This window comes from Saccoglossus kowalevskii, chromosome 9 (assembly GCF_978046115.1).
Source record: "Saccoglossus kowalevskii chromosome 9, keSacKowa6.1, whole genome shotgun sequence".
Lineage (NCBI taxonomy): Eukaryota > Metazoa > Hemichordata > Enteropneusta > Harrimaniidae > Saccoglossus > Saccoglossus kowalevskii.
In genome coordinates, this window is record NC_140649.1 from 38,980,057 (window position 1) to 38,999,829 (window position 19,773).

The following is a 19,773-nucleotide window of genomic DNA, read 5'->3' on the forward strand; positions in this document are numbered from 1 at the left end:
TTATCAGATTCAAGCAAAGGGCTTCAAAATAACCTAGACAAACTCAGTACGTATTGTGAGATGTGGAAATTAAATGTAAATATTAATAAGACAAAAATAATTATTTTTAATAAAAGGGGGATGTTTTCTATTTTGGTGATCAGGAAATTCAAATAGTACCTTCATATACTTATCTGGGAATTACATTTCAAAGCAGTGGAAATTTCACAATAGCGATAGACTGCTTAGCTAAAAAATCATTACGTGCATTGGGTGCACTTACACAAACTTTAAATTTAGGGAATCACACTGTTTCCCCCAAAATGCCATACATCTTTTTAAAAGTACAGTGTTACCAATTATCATGTATGGGTCAGAAGTATGGGGTGCTTTCACTTTTAAACTGTACAAAACAAAACAAAATAGTATTATTACTAATGCAGCATTCATTGAAAAATTGTTTGGTGACAAAACCCAATTTGAACAGCTTCACATCAAATTCTGTAAGCAGGTCTTGGGTGTACATAAGAAAGCAAGCAATAATGCTGTCAGAGCAGAGTTGGGATGCTACTCTATTATTATTGAACTCTGCACACATATGCTGAAATTCTGGAAAAGACTTAAGAATTATAAATGTAATGAATTGGTGTGTTCTGCTTTCAACCAAGAAAAAAATAGTACCGGTAATACTTGGACAGCATTTATTAATAAACTGCTTGAAATTACTGAAACTAGTGTAACTGGGATTGATATTTCAAATTTTAAAACAAAGTTAAAACAATTGTATGTAGAAAAAATGTGGTTGCAAAGTCTACAAAAAACAGAAAATAACAAATTACGAACATACAACAAAATAAAATTAGCATTCAAATTTGAGCCATACCTGGATCTTATGAAAAATATAAAACATCGAACCAGCTTAACTAGGTTTAGAATTTCAGCTCATTCACTTCCAATTGAAAAGTTGAGATATCAAGGAATACTTCCAGAAGAAACTGAGAATTTGTACACTATGTGATCTAGGGGCTGTTGGCAGTGAAACTCATGCATTCATGGACTGTGAAAATATTGAAATTAAGAATAGTCGTTTAGAATTTTTAAATATGGTTTCGGTTTATGATGAAAAAATTCAAGAATTATCCAAGGATAACTTACTTAAAAAATTATTTACCTCAAATGATAGTTTCATTGTTAACAGTCTCGGAAAATTTGTTCATCAAATTATAATGTCTAACAATATCTAAACTTTACTTTTGTTTCTTATTACATGTACTACTAATATTTTATATTTCTTTGCTTACTTATTGTTTAATTGTTATTGATGTTTGTTACTTGTTGTTGTATGTTTATTGACCATTGATAATGTAATTCAATGCATTATTTCGTGCCAAATAAAATATACTATACAATCAGAGGTACATTACTTGGGGTTTGCAACTCGCATTAGTACTGTATGGTGATATCATGTCAAGATCCCATTCAAGTCTCTTCTCGTAGATAGCGAGACTGAGGCTACGACCTTCTGACATGACGCATATCAATGTTCAAGGTTTGTAATGAAAAAAATAAACTTTTCTTGTCACTATCATAGTGAAAAATGTAATACATCGAAAATGTACAGAAAATATAGTTCTCGTAATCCGTCATATCGTGGGCAGCTATTTTGATCCACCTGGACATCCCAGTATCCTAGTTACCTCGGGCATGTGCATTCGCATTTTTTCTGAGTTGGAACGTTTATACGAGAGCGATATTGTGACGGGAACATTATTCTGTTTATTACACATGCATTATGAACTTTTACTTCACAACTATTGTACTATTATTACTTGAAATGTAGCTCAATTTACTCTTGACCTGGTGAATAATCAATCAATCTAAAAAAACAAAAAACTATGTGACCGATTCAGTTTTATCTTGAGCAATAAATCTGTGAATTTACGCCCTATTATATACGTGATGGTTCAATCCGGTCTATATTTATGGATTTACGTCATATGTTTACAAAGTAGTCAAAACAATACAATGTTCGTCTTGTAAAAAAGACCGACACAGTGGATTGAAATATGCTCACACAGTTCGGGATGTCCTTAACACGTTTACGATAGACTATTGCAGTTTTACAACAGTATTTAATTTATTGTTAATGTCAAACGTGGAGCGGTATAGTGTTATTAGAAAAATAACACCGCGGCAGACACGCGCACATTGACCTCGTAGCACAATGCGGGACAGGTGATCAAGTGACGTCATGTCTGAACTGCAATGAGCAGTTTAAACCTATCCGCGGCATCTAAAAGAAATAGTTCGTAGTGACATAATTCATATTTTTGCAATGTGACAATTGAAATTGATACATTGATCAGTTAAAACCAACGATTATTTATTTTTTAAGTTACACAGTCGTGTTGATTTTTAAATTCGAGGCACTACTACTTAATTGTTCGATTCCCAGTGCGTAAGGATATTGTGTTTGTGGTGCGTTGTGTAGTTTAATGTTATCATCCGTACGCCATTACGGTGAATATCGCTTCCGTATTGTAGCTCAAACCTTATAAAGAATTCCCGACTGGATGGTGCGTTCCAAACTGATTTTGACTTGTAATATAAGCGAAGATGGGAAACTGTCTTAGAAGTGTCACATCCGATGATATTTCATTATTGAATGGTGGCGATCGGTCTCCGGGGGCAGAAAGTTTGGGACCACCACCGCCGTATCAGGTAAAAATTGTAAAAACACGTAGACTTGCATTGTCCTGGGCTTCACATATTGCACAAATTGGTCTGTTTAGGGTTTCCACAAGATATTTCTTTCTCATGGAATTTCATCTAGCCATTTTTTGAATCAAAGTAATATGAATGACAGGAGATCCTGATGAAATATTAATCTCTGGACATTGTTTAGATTGATCACACACGAGAGATGTCATTTAAAATGTTGTTTATTTACAATTTGGTAGTTGACGGGAGTTCAGCTTTTTTTTTGGGGGGGGGGGTTATCTCTGACCTTCGTTTAGCAGAGACACAGATTGCTGGTACACAATAGGTTTGTGAAGTCAAGGACAGTCAAAGGAATTTTATTGAGATATATTATATCAGTTATTTTTTTTTAGTGAAAGACAATCTTTGTTATTTCTTAGAATAGAATAGTTTCATTCGGCTTTTCAATTTTCACTATATTTGTCTACCTTTTTTCGAATAATAATCAATTTGAATTTACATGAAGATTATTTACTGATCTATGAAGATTGGTTAAAATAGGAGAAATATTGAATCATCTCTGCACTCGTTTTTAATACTTTTGAATGTTTTTTTAATGTACATAGTGTATATAAGTTTACTGGTTACTTGGATATGTTACAATTAACACTCATTTAAATAAGTATTTCAACCGGGTAACAAACTCTGATAACACATTATTAAGAGAAGCCTACTTAGTAAATAAGAATGTAAAAAGTAAATGGTTTACAAGTGTAGAAACCCTCATGCAAGATATTGATGTTGTCACCATTGTAAACTCAAGTGAAATAATAAATAAGAAAAATTTAGACTTTATTTATAAAAAAAAATAAACAAATCATTTGAGAACCAATGGATCTTAGACATGCATAATGATAATAGAAAACAAACCTTGGCTGAAAACAAACTAAGAACATACAGACTTTTCAAACAAGATTTAAAAATTGAAAATTACCTAATTAATATGCAGAATCATGGTCTTAGAAGATTAATTGCAAAATTCAGGACAAGCAACCATCACCTTAAAATTGAGAGAGGCAGACATAATAATGTGCCACTGGATAAAAGAACATGTGATATGTGCAGCCAAAATATAATTGAGGATGAGCAACATTTTGTAATGAAATGTCCAGCTTACAGTCACCATAGGGACAAATTATTCCTGACTGCACAAAATAAAGTTCCAAATTTTGATAAAGAAAATAGTCAGAATAAATTCATTTTGATTATGGGAAATCATACTCTAGCACCAGTCTTCTTAAAAAACAGCTATGGAACAAAACGGCAACAACTATCAGTGTATTAGGCTACATTTTGTGTTCATTCTATATTCTGTATTCACCATTGGCTGCAAATTGTCTTTATTGTTTTTGACTTGTTTTATATTTTTAGAAAAGTTTTTATTTTTTGTTATCCTTTTTAGATTGTAGTTTTTTAATTTCTTTCTGTAAGACCCTTTTTATCCTTTCCTAAGGATTTTATGCATCTAATAAACAATAGTATATCACTACTGTGATTAGAAGTTGAAAATTATTAAGAGGATTTTGCTCTGCAAAACCATATGACTAATGATTTAGTATACAGTATTAATACACTAAAAAAGAAGGAATAAAATTTAACTAATCTACAAAAACAGAATATTAATAGAAAACATTAAAACAACTCCTTCTAAATTAAAGGTGTATATATAATCCCATTAATGCCTATACAATATACCTAGTAGATATATACATCTGAAATAGTTTTAGTTGTTACCTTTTTATGCTTTTTTTATATGTTTGCTAAGTTACTAATGTGCTGTGCCAATATTCACATTTGTCAGTGTATAATGGGTGGACAACTTGGTCTGCTATATTGGTTCTAAATATGTTGAAAAATCCACTTGTTATAATGACATAAATTTTGACAAGTCATTTTTTAGGCAGTTTTGTTTTCTTGTAGAGAAATCTTACCATTTTTGTTTCCCTTTTTCTGTTTTCATAGTGGAATAAAAATTAACTTGGCAATTTTTAGTTTCACTTGTATAGATAGAATGGACTTGATCAGATTTAATAATTTCACCAATTATATATTCTGAGCATATTCACTGTGTTGTAAATTTGCTGGTGAGAAAATGAGTTTTGTTGTAAATTTTGGTGGTGTGTATTTATTATCATTGCGGGTGCATTTATTGGTGTACAGGAGTCTAGTGTCTGGTCTGAGTTTATTGAAAGTGCAAGAAGTTTATCAGTGCATGATTCCTAATACAAATAAAGCATAAGTTTGTCAATGTGTCTGGCATGTATGTTTTGTTTTCCCAATTGAGTAGGTATTTATAACAGCCAGGGTATTTTGTTATTGATATGCAAATTAGTGGCTGTGAGCAGTTTGACTCAACATGGAATAACCTGCTTGCATGGACCCGTTTGACAGAACTGAACTAGTGCATGCAGACAAGCGAGGCACATATTGAGTCTTTTTGTGGAAACCTAACCTGAAAAACGAATTTATCTTCGTGCGTTATCCCAAGAAAAAATGTGGCGCAGAATTTTTCCATCAATTTAGAAAATTACCCATAGGACTTACGGCTTAGCACTTGTGACATGACATGTTTTGTTCTTAAATTTGAATTTTCTTTTTACATTCATAAATTCTCATTTGTATATATAATTTCCTTACATTTTTGTCTTGAGACATGAGACAAAGGTGTTATTATTATTTCTGGTGAGAACACTGAATCTTTATGTTATCATGCACAAATTGATACATGATGTTTCAGTGTAGTTTGAAATATGACTGCATATTTTTGCAAATGCTTCCTGCAAATGTTGACTACACATGCACAAACACTGTGTAGACATGACATCAATATTCAAGTCAAAATACTGACTGCTGTCTCATATAGTTTCAGACATGTGTGTAATATTTATTCATAGACAGAAAGGGAACTATTGTACTCTTAGTATTACAGAGGGTATCCATAATTTAGTACAGGATGACTAAAATAGATCTAGAATCTACCTTTGATCCTTGACCCATGATCTTTGTTTTATTGTGGTTCTGGCAATCTTGTGTCATTTTGCGTATGTCCCCATAAGGTTATCCTAGTACTTTCTGTAGACATATCCGGTAATGTGACTTTTAACACTCACAGACCTGCACTGATTTAACTACACTTCAGTTATTAATATTAACAAATCAAAGTAGAATTTGTTTATATATATTATCGTATAATAATTCTAGTAATATTCTCCACGTTTATCATGAACTGTTTTTGAGCTGCTTGTATTTAAAAATAAATAATAGAATCTCACACTGAAGTGCCTGGGAGTCCCCACAAGTTGGGGAATCACAAGAGCTGTAGCTGAGACAAAAATCCCAAACGAGTGTGGGAAAATCTTATCCCAAGCCCTTTGTGTGGAATTCTTTTTCTCCAATCACATCAAAATACAGAGAAAATAAACTTCATATACATGTATGTTGTGTATGTAGCTCTGTTGGCTGATAGGATGTTGTAGACTACATTGCTGTGTATGTAGCTCTGTTGGTTAATAGGATGTTGTAGACTACATTGCTGTGTATGTAGCTCTGTTGGTTAATAGGATGTTGTAGACTACATTGCTGTGTATGTAGCTCTGTTGGCTGATAGGATGTTGTAGACTACATTGCTGTGTATGTAGCTCTGTTGGTTGATAGGATGTTGTAGACTACATTGCTGTGTATGTAGCTCTGTTGGCTGATAGGATGTTGTAGACTACATTGCTGTGTATGTAGCTCTGTTGGTTGATAGGATGTTGTAGACTACATTGCTGTGTATGTAGCTCTGTTGGTTGATAGGATGTTGTAGACTACATTGCTGTGTATGTAGCTCTGTTGGTTGATAGGATGTTGTAGACTACATTGCTGTGTATGTAGCTCTGTTGGTTGATAGGATGTTGTAGACTACATTGCTGTGTATGTAGCTCTGTTGGTTGATAGGATGTTGTAGACTACATTGCTGTGTATGTAGCTCTGTTGGTTGATAGGATGTTGTAGACTACAATGCTGTGTATGTAGCTCTGTTGGTTGATAGGATATTGTAGACTACATTGCTGTGTATGTAGCTGACAGGATGTTGGACACAGTGCTCCATGTAATCCTAGAAAATTACACATTCTTTGTTCAGGGGTTAAACAGTTATATCATGTATGTATGGGGGTCTAAAAACTAACTCTGCGACGCGATTGTGTGACTCGCCGAATGTTGATTATTGCACTCTGTGACAGGATCGCAGTGTCACTCTGCGAAGAGCACGATTCCTATTGGTTGGTGGGTCGAACAGCAAGAATCCCAATGGGTGATGTTCACCGCATGCCTTATAAAAAATTAAGTTTTAAATGGTAAAAATGGACTTTATGGTAGGTAAAAAAAAGTGTGTAAACACTATGTACCAGCGACATGCCGCACTGTTCGGTGATCGGCAAGCACATGGAAGACAAATTGTGGGACCAAACAAATGACACATGGTTTATGGTGATTGGACACATCATACCGCTGGCTGGAAAAGTTAAATAGTGTAACATGCATGTTGGTGTTGACTGCGCTATTTACGGTGTAACGTTATCGCCATCTTGGAGTTGTAAGGTTTCGTCCCGACGACTATGCTCATTAGCATAGGTGGCAGCTTTAAAGCGAGTGGAACGCAAAGTACTTTTCACGCTTTCTGTAACGAATGTTGTATGTCTACGTTGACTTTGTTGAGTGCATCAAGGAAAATAATTTGCATGCAGTGAAAAAAAAATCATTCACAATGTGCAACTTTTCGCTATGACAGCAGTTGTTTGCAATCGTCTGCCTTCGTTTAGATCATATCATAAACGGACTCCAAACTTGTGGTCTACGATCGATTCGCTGGTATTTTAACCACCAGAAATGAAATACTTAGTAACAGTTGTGAAAAGTAAACACGAACGGCGTTGGTTTGTGGTATGAATGGAATTATTTTTGTATCATAATTTTCGAAGTCATTATTACTGAAAATTATGGTTTATTTTTTTGAATGAACGCCAAATTTTGGTGGTCCATATTAATGTATCTTAATGTAGTGGGAAGGGACATTTTCTTATTTTTTCTTGATTTTTCAATAATTGATAAAACGGTTACTGTAAAATGACTAATTTTCACTGGGTTTAAATTTCACTGATTTACCATTTCAGGCATATTCAGTGGGTTTTAAATTCACAGTTTCGTCATTTAGATAATGTGTTCGATGCTAAATTTTACATATTCACTGGGTTTTAATTTAATGCATTTTTCAGTCAGCGAAATAAGCTAAATTAAAACCTAGTGAATAATTACATGTACCCCCTTTACAGTACTTTGTACCAGTTCTTGATTCATCCTCCCAGCTTTTCGAAATTTCGGAAAGACCAGTGCTCAAACGCTAACACTACTACCGTTTCGTTAATATTTGCATAATGTTTATAACATGTATATGTATACTACCGGTAATACTCTGTTGTTAACGATTCTGATAGAACGGGTGACAAGCTTCCTGTCGCAAACAATGCATATTAATCTAACGACCATTGTCAGCATTATTATCAGTCAAGACTTCGTCTGAGAAATCGTTTTATTTTCTATATTCTATTTTAATAACACCATCTTACTAATGCAATGACGATGAAAAGAAAGAAAGCAAAGACGCCAATAACAGACGAGGCAAAGAAAAATCTGAAACTCAGGATCATATTTACTAATTTAGACTTGCGTGCAGCCTGTTGTGATTCTGATGACAAATTACAGGACTTTCGCGTTCACCCCTCATTTACGCAATTTATATTTATTTTTCAAGAATTTTTCATTGGATTCGCAACAGATCGCAAGCACGTCTAGGTCATATTATGACCAACCTCGCGAGTGGTTCGAAAGGGACAAGTAGGCTGAAATATTCGCATCAACACAAAAGAGTTTCAACTACTTAACCGATGACGACACTGATACGTGAGACCGTTGAGGGTCAGTGATCAGACGAGGAAGTGAGTACAGGAAATCTGTTGCTCGTCGACATCGGCCAAATAAACAAAGTCATAGTTTCCGTTTATGCAGAGAGCATGCACCCATCTAATTTTCTGTTGACACTGCTGTTTTAGTTTTCTATCTTCAGCAGTAGTTTCAATCCATTCACACAGCTTTACGTTTTTTCTCTCTTAATATTCTTAATAAAACAGTTTGACCCGCTACACGCTTTATTTGGGAATTCAAAGTGATGAATATAGTCATAACAAATTATATTTGCCAATGACAAAAAAAGAATGTAACATCGCGTGAAACGTACTTCGCGCTCTACTCGCTTTAAAGATGCCGCCTATGCTAATGAGCATAGTTGCGGACAAAGCCTTACAACTTGGCGTTAATGGCGTTAATGTTACCAGCTCCCTGATGTTACACTGTAATAAGGCAGCCAACACCAACGTGCATGTGTTTTGTAACCCCTTTCATCCCCTCCGGGGGATGTTATATATGTTAATAAACCAATGTTAAATACTTGCTGATTACCGAACCGTGCGGCATGTCGTCGGTAAATACTTGTTTACCGTAGTTCGCGACCAGTCGGCGTAATAACCATTTAAAACTGAACATTGCTATAAGGCATGCAGTGCAGGGTACACATCTATCGACCATTGAGGTTCGCGCTTTTCGACCAACCAACCAATGGGAATTGTGCGCTTCGACCAACCAACCAATGGGAATCATGCTCTTCGCAGAGTGACACCGCGATCCTGTCGCAGAGTGCAATAATCGACAATCGGCGAGTCGCACAATCGCGTCGCAGAGTTAGTTTTTAGACCCTCATACATACCTCGTTATATTAGACAATAGTAAGATCCATTGTCTGCAGCACTACAATTTAACATTAATAAAATGCGATGTGATAAAGAACAAATCAGCCCACCAATTTGTATTGATATGTTTTGATCATAAAATGTCAAAATCGAAGACAAATATTGGTTTCGTGTTGGGGAGTAGGGTAAATAAAATAGAGTTCATTTCAATCACTCCAAAATCAAACACGACAAATTTTCGGGGAAAGGTATAAACAAATTTTGCGAAAATGTGTCACTGCTGGTAAAATAGATGAATTAAAGAACTACTTGCCGGCTAAAATATGACATTATACAGATATCCTGATTAAAAAATTATGTGAAAAAGCTTGAATTCTGGAATAAACAACTAAAACACATAACACTGATGATGTCAAAAATAGTGAACGGCTGTGTACCGATCATGTGACAATGTTTTGCCCATACCCGTAACGTGCCTTTGCCAGGGAAGGAGACCAATTCACACCTAATACAATGACCGTTTGCAGACCGGGGATAGAGGGACTGTGTCTGCAGCTATCATCTTGAACAGAATGAATTGTTCATTTATGCAAATATTCATAACTTGTTCTGCTATCTTTTGAAACACTACATGATTGCAAAACCAGGAAGTGATCAACTTCCTGTCAGACTTTTAAGATTTCCTTGTACAGCACAAATGTTAGTTTCATTCCATGCAGAGAGACTTCCTTCTTAAGCATTCAAAATACAATGAAAGGGAAATGCAGCTATAATACATGAATATGCCTTGCAGATTTATTGAACAAAACTTCCTGTGTGATTTGTAAAGACTAAGATGTAATAACAGTTGTAGTGGCACTGCACAGCACCTGGTTATAATTCATTTAAACATTTAATTAATAATATATTTTAACAAACATTTTAATTGAATAATTAAAATATTCTTAATATAAAATTAAATTGAAAATTAAATGTAATTTATTAAAACTTTCAATAATGGGTTCTTGGAATTGAAATAATTGTAGGTCATTCACTGGACAATTTTTGGCAATATTGTATCTGTGTTTTAACATTAATTTCTATGGTAAACATCTTATTGTTACGTTATTGTTTGTTTCAATTGTGATAATATTTTGTCTTTTGATTCATATCCCATAATGCAATGCAGTGCTCAGTTAAACACTCAGGTGGTGGACAATTCATTTATTTATATTACTCAAAGTCAACCTAAGCATGGTTTGTACACAGCAAGAATGATAATTCATTTGTGCCATTTGCTTGTTTGATTTTTGCATACATGAGATGCTTTTATTTCTGAATCAGTAAATTTGTTCCTTCATTTCTCTTGTTAGATTAAAATTCTCACTATCATCCAAAAGTAGTCATATATCCAACTGTGCAAATCGTATTTTAATCTCATGGGTATAATCTATTTCAGAAATTTCTGAATAAAGAACCATTTCTACAGTCAGAAAGAATCTAAATGACTGGTATACACAGTGTGCAGATTCACCGTATTAGCCAATAGTAACTGTGCATCAAACACAACGAAGCAATGATGATGTGTGGGTTTGAGTAGGTTTGCAACATTTTACCCACAATCGTGAAGGTTTAGAATTGTAAACATACTTGAACTGTGCAGTAATGAATTACCTGTAAATGTACATTACTTCCTGATCATAAGCCCCTCCCTGGTTATAAAACCAACCCCAATATTTGTGTACATTTAACGAGTTGCGGGTATCCCTGGTTATAGACCCAGAAACAATGTGTTAACATTTATTAAAAAGTGTGTTTCATTGCTGCAAATCTTGACTAGTACGTTAGTTCTTAGTTCTTTTTTTGAAGTGTGTGGTGGCCTGACAAGGGCTGTTCGGTTAGTGCTTTTACAAGAAAACTCGCATGGCGAACAACGCAACATGGTATGCACTTTCTGTTCTGTTATTACTCACGGTGAACCAAATGTTGTAATACTGAAGTAATCTATATCTCTTAGAGTGGTAGTTTTCGAAATACCAAAAATGTGACCGTCATGTCATGAAACCTGCTCCTTGGACCTCGTTTTACAGTTTTGAATAATCAGCATTCATTGAGATTGCTTTGATGTGACCTGTTGGTGGCAGTGAAAGGCGTTAAATACTCGTTAAATACTTAGCTCACTTCCACATTTTGACATTGCCATTAAACGGAAATTTCTGGAAAAATTTATCATTATTTTGATTGGTTAATGACAGACTTGACCCGTGACTAGAAAAACGTTGTGGCGAAAATTGCCTTGTACTGAGATTATGCGTCCGATCGAAAACATCCCTCAATGAAGATAATTATAATGATTTTGGCCGTTTTCCCACAGACCCTAATCATTTTTACATGTACTGTGAATTCAGATGATATGACTCATTCCTCATATTCGGTACGGTAAACAAAATATTTAATTTAAATTTTTCAAGCCAGCGGAAAGCCAACTAGTTGCAGCATTTAAATGAACAGCAAGCAGCTTAACAATGTGGATGCTCTTTATTTTTAACAGGAAGAAGCACCAGTTTATTATCCTAGTCCAAATCAACGACGACCAGCAAATCAATTAACAGAGGAAGAACAAGTGAGGATAGCACAAAGAATTGGACTCATACAGCATTTACCAACTAGTATCTATGATGGAAGCAAGAAAAACAGAGAGTAAGTTTCATTCATAATGTAGTATTTACTTTTCACTATTTTTTTTTGTGTGCACAAATTAAACAAGTACTTTTCAGTGATTATTTTTTTTCAGAAAAAAACAGATAACAGAATATTTGTCATAATTTGATCTGGCCAGCACCAGCAGGTTGAGAAGCTACACACAAAACACAATGTGGGACTGGCAATGTCATGGAGCTTTGCCAAATCTGTCAAAACATAACGACTAGACAAGGTTAAATACTCCAAATTAGGTTTGCCCCCTCCCAAATGTGATACAAGCTCAGTGTTAGAATAATTTAGATGCAACCAGAAATTCAAAATTTTGAGTTTGGACCATACATAATAAATTATGACATGAGGTCAAGCAGTTATCAGGTCATTCACATGAGGTCAAGCAGTTATCAGGTCATTCACATGAGGTCAAGCAGTTATCAGGTCATTCACATGAGGTCAAGCAGTTATCAGGTCATTCACATGAGGTCAAGCAGTTATCTGGTCATTCACATGACGTCAAGCAGTTATCAGGTCATTCACATGACGTCAAGCAGTTATCAGGTCATTCACATGACGTCAAGCAGTTATCAGGTCATTCACATGAGGTCAAGCAGTTATCAGGTCATTCACATGAGGTCAAGCAGTTATCAGGTCATTCATGATATTCATACATGTACCCGGTATACGGAGATGATGACCTCTGGATTGACTTTACAACAACATGGAACCTCATGTTCACAAAAGGTCTTTAAATGCAGTATGAATTCCTTCAAAAGAAGTGCTCTTTTTGACTTAATCTTGAAAAAAACCAGCTTGTTTGCTTTGATATTATGCATGTGGGTACCACGCATATACATGGGTATATGTAACCACCTAAGGTGGTCCTCAGTGTGATTTGTTCATTTTGTGCTGATACCATAGACAATGATATCCCAGTTACAACACATAAGGTCACATAAACAATGATATCCCAGTTACAACACATAAGGTCACATAGACAATGATATCCCAGTTACAACACATAAGTTCACATAGACAATGGTATCCCAGTTACAACACTTAAGGTCACATAAACAATGATATCCCAGTTACAACACATAATGTCACAACAACAATGATATCCCAGTTACAACACATAAGGTCACATAGACAATGGTATCTCAGTTACAACACATAAGGTCACATAGACAATGATATCCCAGTTACAACACATAAGGTCACATAGACAATGATATCCCAGTTACAACACATAAGTTCACATAGACAATGGTATCCCAGTTACAACACATAAGGTCACATAGACAATGATATCCCAGTTACAACACATAAGGTCACATAGACAATGGTATCTCAGTTACAACACATAAGTTCACATAGACAATGGTATCCCAGTTACAACACTTAAGGTCACATAGACAATGGTATCCCAGTTACAACACATAAGGTCACATAGACAATGGTATCTCAGTTACAACACATAAGTTCACATAGACAATGGTATCCCAATTACAACACTTAAGGTCACATAGACAATGGTATCCCAGTTACAACACATAAGGTCACATAGACAATGGTATCTCAGTTACAACACATAAGGTCACATAGGCAATGATATCCCAGTTACAACACATAAGGTCACATAGAAAATGGTATCTCAGTTACAACACATAAGTTCACATAGACAATGGTATCCCAGTTACAACACATAAGGTCACATAGACAATGGTATCTCAGTTACAACACATAAGTTCACATAGACAATGGTATCCCAGTTACAACACTTAAGGTCACATAGACAATGGTATCCCAGTTACAACACATAAGGTCACATAGACAATGATATCCCAGTTACAACACATAAGGTCACATAGACAATGATATCCCAGTTACAACACATAAGGTCACATAGACAATGGTATCCCAGTTACAACACATAAGGTCACAACAACAATGATATCCCAGTTACAACACATAAGGTCACAACAACAATGATATCCCAGTTACAACACATAAGTTCACATAGACAATGATATCCCAGTTACAACACATAAGTTCACATAGACAATGGTATCCCAGTTACAACACATAAGGTCACATAGACAATGATATCCCAGTTACAACACACAAGGTCACATAAACAATGATATCCCAGTTACAACACACAAGGTCACATAGACAATGATATCCCAGTTACAACACACAAGGTCACATAGACAATGGTATCCCAGTTACAATACATAAGGTCACATAGACAATGATATCCCAGTTACAACACACAAGGTCACATAGACAATGATATCCCAGTTACAACACTTAAGGTCACATAGACAATGATATCCCAGTTACAACACACAAGGTCACATAGACAATGGTATCCCAGTTACAACACACAAGGTCACAACAACAATGATATCCCAGTTACAACACATAAGGTCACATAAACAATGATATCCCAGTTACAACACATAAGGTCACATAGACAATGATATCCCAGTTACAACACATAAGTTCACATAGACAATGGTATCCCAGTTACAACACATAAGGTCACATAAACAATGATATCCCAGTTACAACACATAAGGTCACATAGACAATGATATCCCAGTTACAACACGTAAGGTCACATAGACAATGGTATCCCAGTTACAACACATAAGTTCACATAAACAATGATATCCCAGTTACAACACATAAGGTCACATAGACAATGATATCCCAGTTACAATACATAAGGTCACATAGACAATGATATCCCAGTTACAACACACAAGGTCACATAGACAATGATATCCCAGTTACAACACTTAAGGTCACATAGACAATGATATCCCAGTTACAACACACAAGGTCACATAGACAATGGTATCCCAGTTACAACACACAAGGTCACAACAACAATGATATCCCAGTTACAACACATAAGTTCACATAGACAATGATATCCCAGTTACAACACATAAGTTCACATAGACAATGGTATCTCAGTTACAACATATAAGTTCACACAGACAATGATATCCCAGTTACAACACTTAAGGTCACATAGACAATGATATCCCAGTTACGACACATAAGTTCACATAGACAATGGTATCTCAGTTACAACACATAAGTTCACACAGACAATGATATCCCAGTTACAACACATAAGTTCACATAGACAATGGTATCCCAGTTACAACACATAAGTTCACATAGACAATGGTATCCCAGTTACAACACTTAAGTTCACATAGACAATGGTATCCCAGTTACAACACATAAGTTCACATAGACAATGGTATCCCAGTTACAACACATAAGGTCACATAAACAATGATATCCCAGTTACAACACATAAGGTCACATAGACAATGATATCCCAGTTACAACACATAAGTTCACATAGACAATGGTATCCCAGTTACAACACTTAAGGTCACATAAACAATGATATCCCAGTTACAACACATAATGTCACAAAAACAATGATATCCCAGTTACAACACATAAGGTCACATAGACAATGATATCCCAGTTACAACACGTAAGGTCACATAGACAATGGTATCTCAGTTACAACACATAAGGTCACATAAACAATGGTATCCCAGTTACAACACATAAGTTCACATAGACAATGGTATCCTAGTTACATATCACAGTGATAAAAATGGTACTGTGGTACAAATAAGTTTTCTCAATATTGCGACAGATATGGTTGCATTACACACCATGAAAAATGGTTGCTATGTTGTATGAATGTTGTTCAGTAAACATCAAAGGAAATTCACTTCACCTGGTATTGCTTTCTAGCATCAAAATGTTCACACATGCATGTGTCACTGTAAGTCAATGGGTAATCATCAAATTCAAACCTTCAAATAATAGTAAACAGATTTCTAGAACCATAAAGGTCAATTTAGCAGTCCCTGGGATTACACCATAACTGATCTGTCTTGGTGAACATTTAATATATATGTTTTCTTTTTACTCCTTCTAGATGCGTGATATGCATGTCAGAATTTGTGTACGGAGACCCCATACGTATTCTTCCCTGTATGCACATATATCATTTGGACTGTATTGATGACTGGCTTATGAGATCATTTACATGTCCATCATGTATGGAACCCGTTGATGCCGCCTTACTCACATCCTATGATTCTACCAATACAACATAACTGCCAGATGTATCCACAAAGACATTAATATATGTACGCTATTGGCTGGGCCAACCATGTACTCATAGCAATCTTTACATAAACTCTACATATTATAAGTGAGACAAGTGAAAACAAGTATTGGTGTTGATGGATTTACAAGATTATCAATGCACATGCAGTTTTTTCAGTTGCCGTCTTTTTTTTTTTACAGTGTCGACAGTGTGTTTGCAAGCAGTGGCTGCATTTGAAATCCATTGTTTTTTTTCTCACTTGTCTATTTTTAAACAATTATTACAAAGAGTCCGGTACTAGGAAGCTAGTGTTTAAAATTTTGAAGAAAATGTTGTATTTATTTCCATGCATGTAGTTTACTTTTTCTAGTGGGTGCATAACTCTACAATCCCCTGTGAACAGAATGGATTATTCCCTTTCTATGGATGGATTATACTATGTCAACTAAATAGGGGGAGAAGTGTCTAAATATGAATTTCAAGTTTATGGTGCTTGATCGATTTTTCACTTCAACATAAGAACATTGCTTCATACTGGTTCATTATGTGTTGTATTCAGAGGCTACTGACAACTCACAAGTATTCATCCAACTGCTGATAATGTACAACTTTTTACTACAATAGTCAAAATGAATTCTAGCTTCAGTTTAGTACCTTATTTTAGAAATTTACAAAAAAACTATAAATATATATTTATTTTAATTCTATTATTGGGGCATCTGGGGATTGGGCAGGGTGGTGTGTGCAAGGAATTAATGTTTTATTTATGTCTGTATTTAAGTTTGTGCTACCGGTAGTTGCTTTCTAGATGTTTGTCATGTGGGATAAAATCAGTCACAGTATTGGCGGGGGGGGGGGGGGGGTTGCAAAAAAATACACAACTTTCGCCATGTAATTCTGTTCTTTCAGCAAATATGCATCTTAATTACTAATGAATTTGTTGCATCCCTTTGGGTCACATCTTTTGGATTCAAATGAAAAGTTTTACAGTTTAGAATCTATGTGAGAATCTGTATGAATGTTCTGATCCCTTCAAGATGTACATAGTAAATGAAAAGTTCTATTTTGGGGATATAATACTGAATATCAATATTTAATACTAGTGCAATCAATGATCAACTCATTGTACTTCCCTCAAAGCTTAAATGTGCTATGTGTGTTATTATTTGTACTGTCAAAGTATGCAAGAATAAAATTTTTGAATTTTGCATTTATTTTCCAAGTCATGATATACAGCGGTAATGTACGAGAATGACAAGAAACTTGATCATGCAGTGTTCTCCCCAGCAATTCGCACATGAAACAGGTGCTACCGGTAATTTATTTTTCTTACAAAACTTCATGCATCACATTTGTAATGATATAAGGGAGATGTTTGTAAGGGTCTGGGGAAAACACTGATGGTTACAATAGATACCAGTAAGGGTCTGGGAAAAACACATGGTTACAATAGATACCAGTTTGTTGTGATATTTGTAAGGGTCTGGGAAAAACACATGGTTACAATAGATACCAGTTTGTTGTGATGCTTGTAAGGGTCTGGGGAAAACACTGATGGTTACAATAGATACCAGTTTGTTGTGATGCTTGTAAGGGTCTGGGGAAAACACTGATGATTACAATAGATACCAGTTTGTTGTGATGCTTGTAAGGGTCTGGGGAAAACACTGATGGTTACAATAGATACCAGTTTGTTGTGATGTTTGTAAGGGTCTGGGGGAAAACACTGATGGTTACAATAGATACCAGTTTGTTGTGATGCTTGTAAGGGTCTGGGGAAAACACTGATGGTTGCAATAGATACCAGTTTGTTGTGATGCTTGTAAGGGTCTGGGGAAAACACTGATGATTACAATAGATACCAGTTTGTTGTGATGCTTGTAAGGGTCTGGGGAAAACACTGATGATTACAATAGATACCAGTTTGTTGTGATGCTTGTAAGGGTCTGGGGAAAACACTGATGGTTACAATAGATACCAGTTTGTTGTGATGCTTGTAAGGGTCTGGGGAAAACACTGATGATTACAATAGATACCAGTTTGTTGTGATACTTGTAAGGGTCTGGGGAAAACACTGATGGTTACAATAGATACCAGTTTGTTGTGATGCTTGTAAGGGTCTGGGGAAAACACTGATGGTTACAATAGATACCAGTTTGTTGTGATATTTGTAAGGGTCTGGGAAAAACACATGGTTACAATAGATACCAGTTTGTTGTGATACTTGTAAGGGTCTGGGGAAAACACTGATGGTTACAATAGATACCAGTTTGTTGTGATGCTTGTAAGGGTCTGGGGATAACACTGATGATTACAATAGATACCAGTTTGTTGTGATGCTTGTAAGGGTCTGGGGAAAACACTGATGGTTACAATAGATACCAGTTTGTTGTGATATTTGTAAGGGTCTGAGAAAAACACTGATGATTACAATAGATACCAGTTTGTTGTGATGCTTGTAAGGGTCTGGGGATAACACTGATGATTACAATAGATACCAGTTTGTTGTGATGCTTGTAAGGGTCTGGGGAAAACACTGATGATTACAATAGATACCAGTTTGTTGTGATGCTTGTAAGGGTCTGGGGAAAACACTGATGATTACAATAGATACCAGTTTGTTGTGATGCTTGTCAGGGTCTGGGGAAAACACTGATGGTTACAATAGATACCAGTTTGTTGTGATATTTGTAAGGGTCTGAGAAAAACACTGATGATTACAATAGATACCAGTTTGTTGTGATGCTTGTCAGGGTCTGGGGAAAACACTGATGGTTACAATAGATACCAGTTTGTTGTGATATTTGTAAGGGTCTGAGAAAAACACTGATGATTACAATAGATACCAGTTTGTTGTGATGCTTGTCAGGGTCTGGGGAAAACACTGATGGTTACAATAGATACCAGTTTGTTGTGATGCTTGTAAGGGTCTGGGAAAAACACATGGTTACAATAGATACCAGTTTGTTGTGATATTTGTAAGGGTCTGGGAAAAACACATGGTTACAATAGATACCAGTTTGTTGTGATATTTGTAAGGGTCTGGAGGAAAAACACTGATGGTTACAATAGATACCAGTTTGTTGTGATGCTTGTAAGGGTCTGGGGAAAACACTGATGGTTACAATAGATACCAGTTTGTTGTGATGCTTGTAAGGGTCTGGGGAAAACACTGACGGTTACAATAGATACCAGTTTGTTGTGATGCTTGTAAGGGTCTGGAGGGAAAAACACTGATGGTTACAATAGATACCAGTTTGTTGTGATGTTTGTAAGGGTCTGGGGGAAAACACTGATGGTTACAATAGATACCAGTTTGTTGTGATGCTTGTAAGGGTCTGGGGAAAACACTGATGGTTACAATAGATACCAGTTTGTTGTGATGTTTGTAAGGGTCTGGGGAAAACACTGATGGTT

General features: G+C 35.5%; 2 protein-coding genes across 2 annotated transcripts in view; both read left to right on the plus strand.

The window, feature by feature from the left end:
* The first annotated feature begins 2,444 nt into the window (after nucleotides 1-2,444).
* Nucleotides 2,445-17,570, plus strand: LOC100370934 (RING finger protein 11-like). The gene is made up of 3 exons (XM_002742246.4): nucleotides 2,445-2,700; nucleotides 12,052-12,200; nucleotides 16,183-17,570. The coding sequence occupies exons 1-3, from the start codon at nucleotides 2,596-2,598 to the stop codon at nucleotides 16,361-16,363; spliced, it is 435 nt and encodes a 144-aa protein (XP_002742292.1). The 5' UTR covers nucleotides 2,445-2,595; the 3' UTR covers nucleotides 16,364-17,570.
* Nucleotides 17,549-19,773, plus strand: part of LOC102802538 (ATP-dependent RNA helicase DDX4-like) — a 91,736-nt gene continuing 89,511 nt past the window's right edge. The window contains exon 1 of the mRNA XM_085503507.1: nucleotides 17,549-17,671. The gene's annotated coding sequence lies outside the window, so the exon portion shown is untranslated. The remainder of the gene's footprint in view (nucleotides 17,672-19,773) is intronic.

Bases quoted from the DNA above. Each gene is read 5' to 3' on its own strand.
- LOC100370934 (XM_002742246.4), top strand. From the start codon at position 2,596: ATGGGAAACTGTCTTAGAAGTGTCACATCCGATGATATTTCATTATTG. The intron at 2,701-12,051 runs GTAAAAATTGTA...TATTTTTAACAG, and splicing joins GACCACCACCGCCGTATCAG to GAAGAAGCACCAGTTTATTA. The intron at 12,201-16,182 runs GTAAGTTTCATT...TACTCCTTCTAG, and splicing joins GGAAGCAAGAAAAACAGAGA to ATGCGTGATATGCATGTCAG.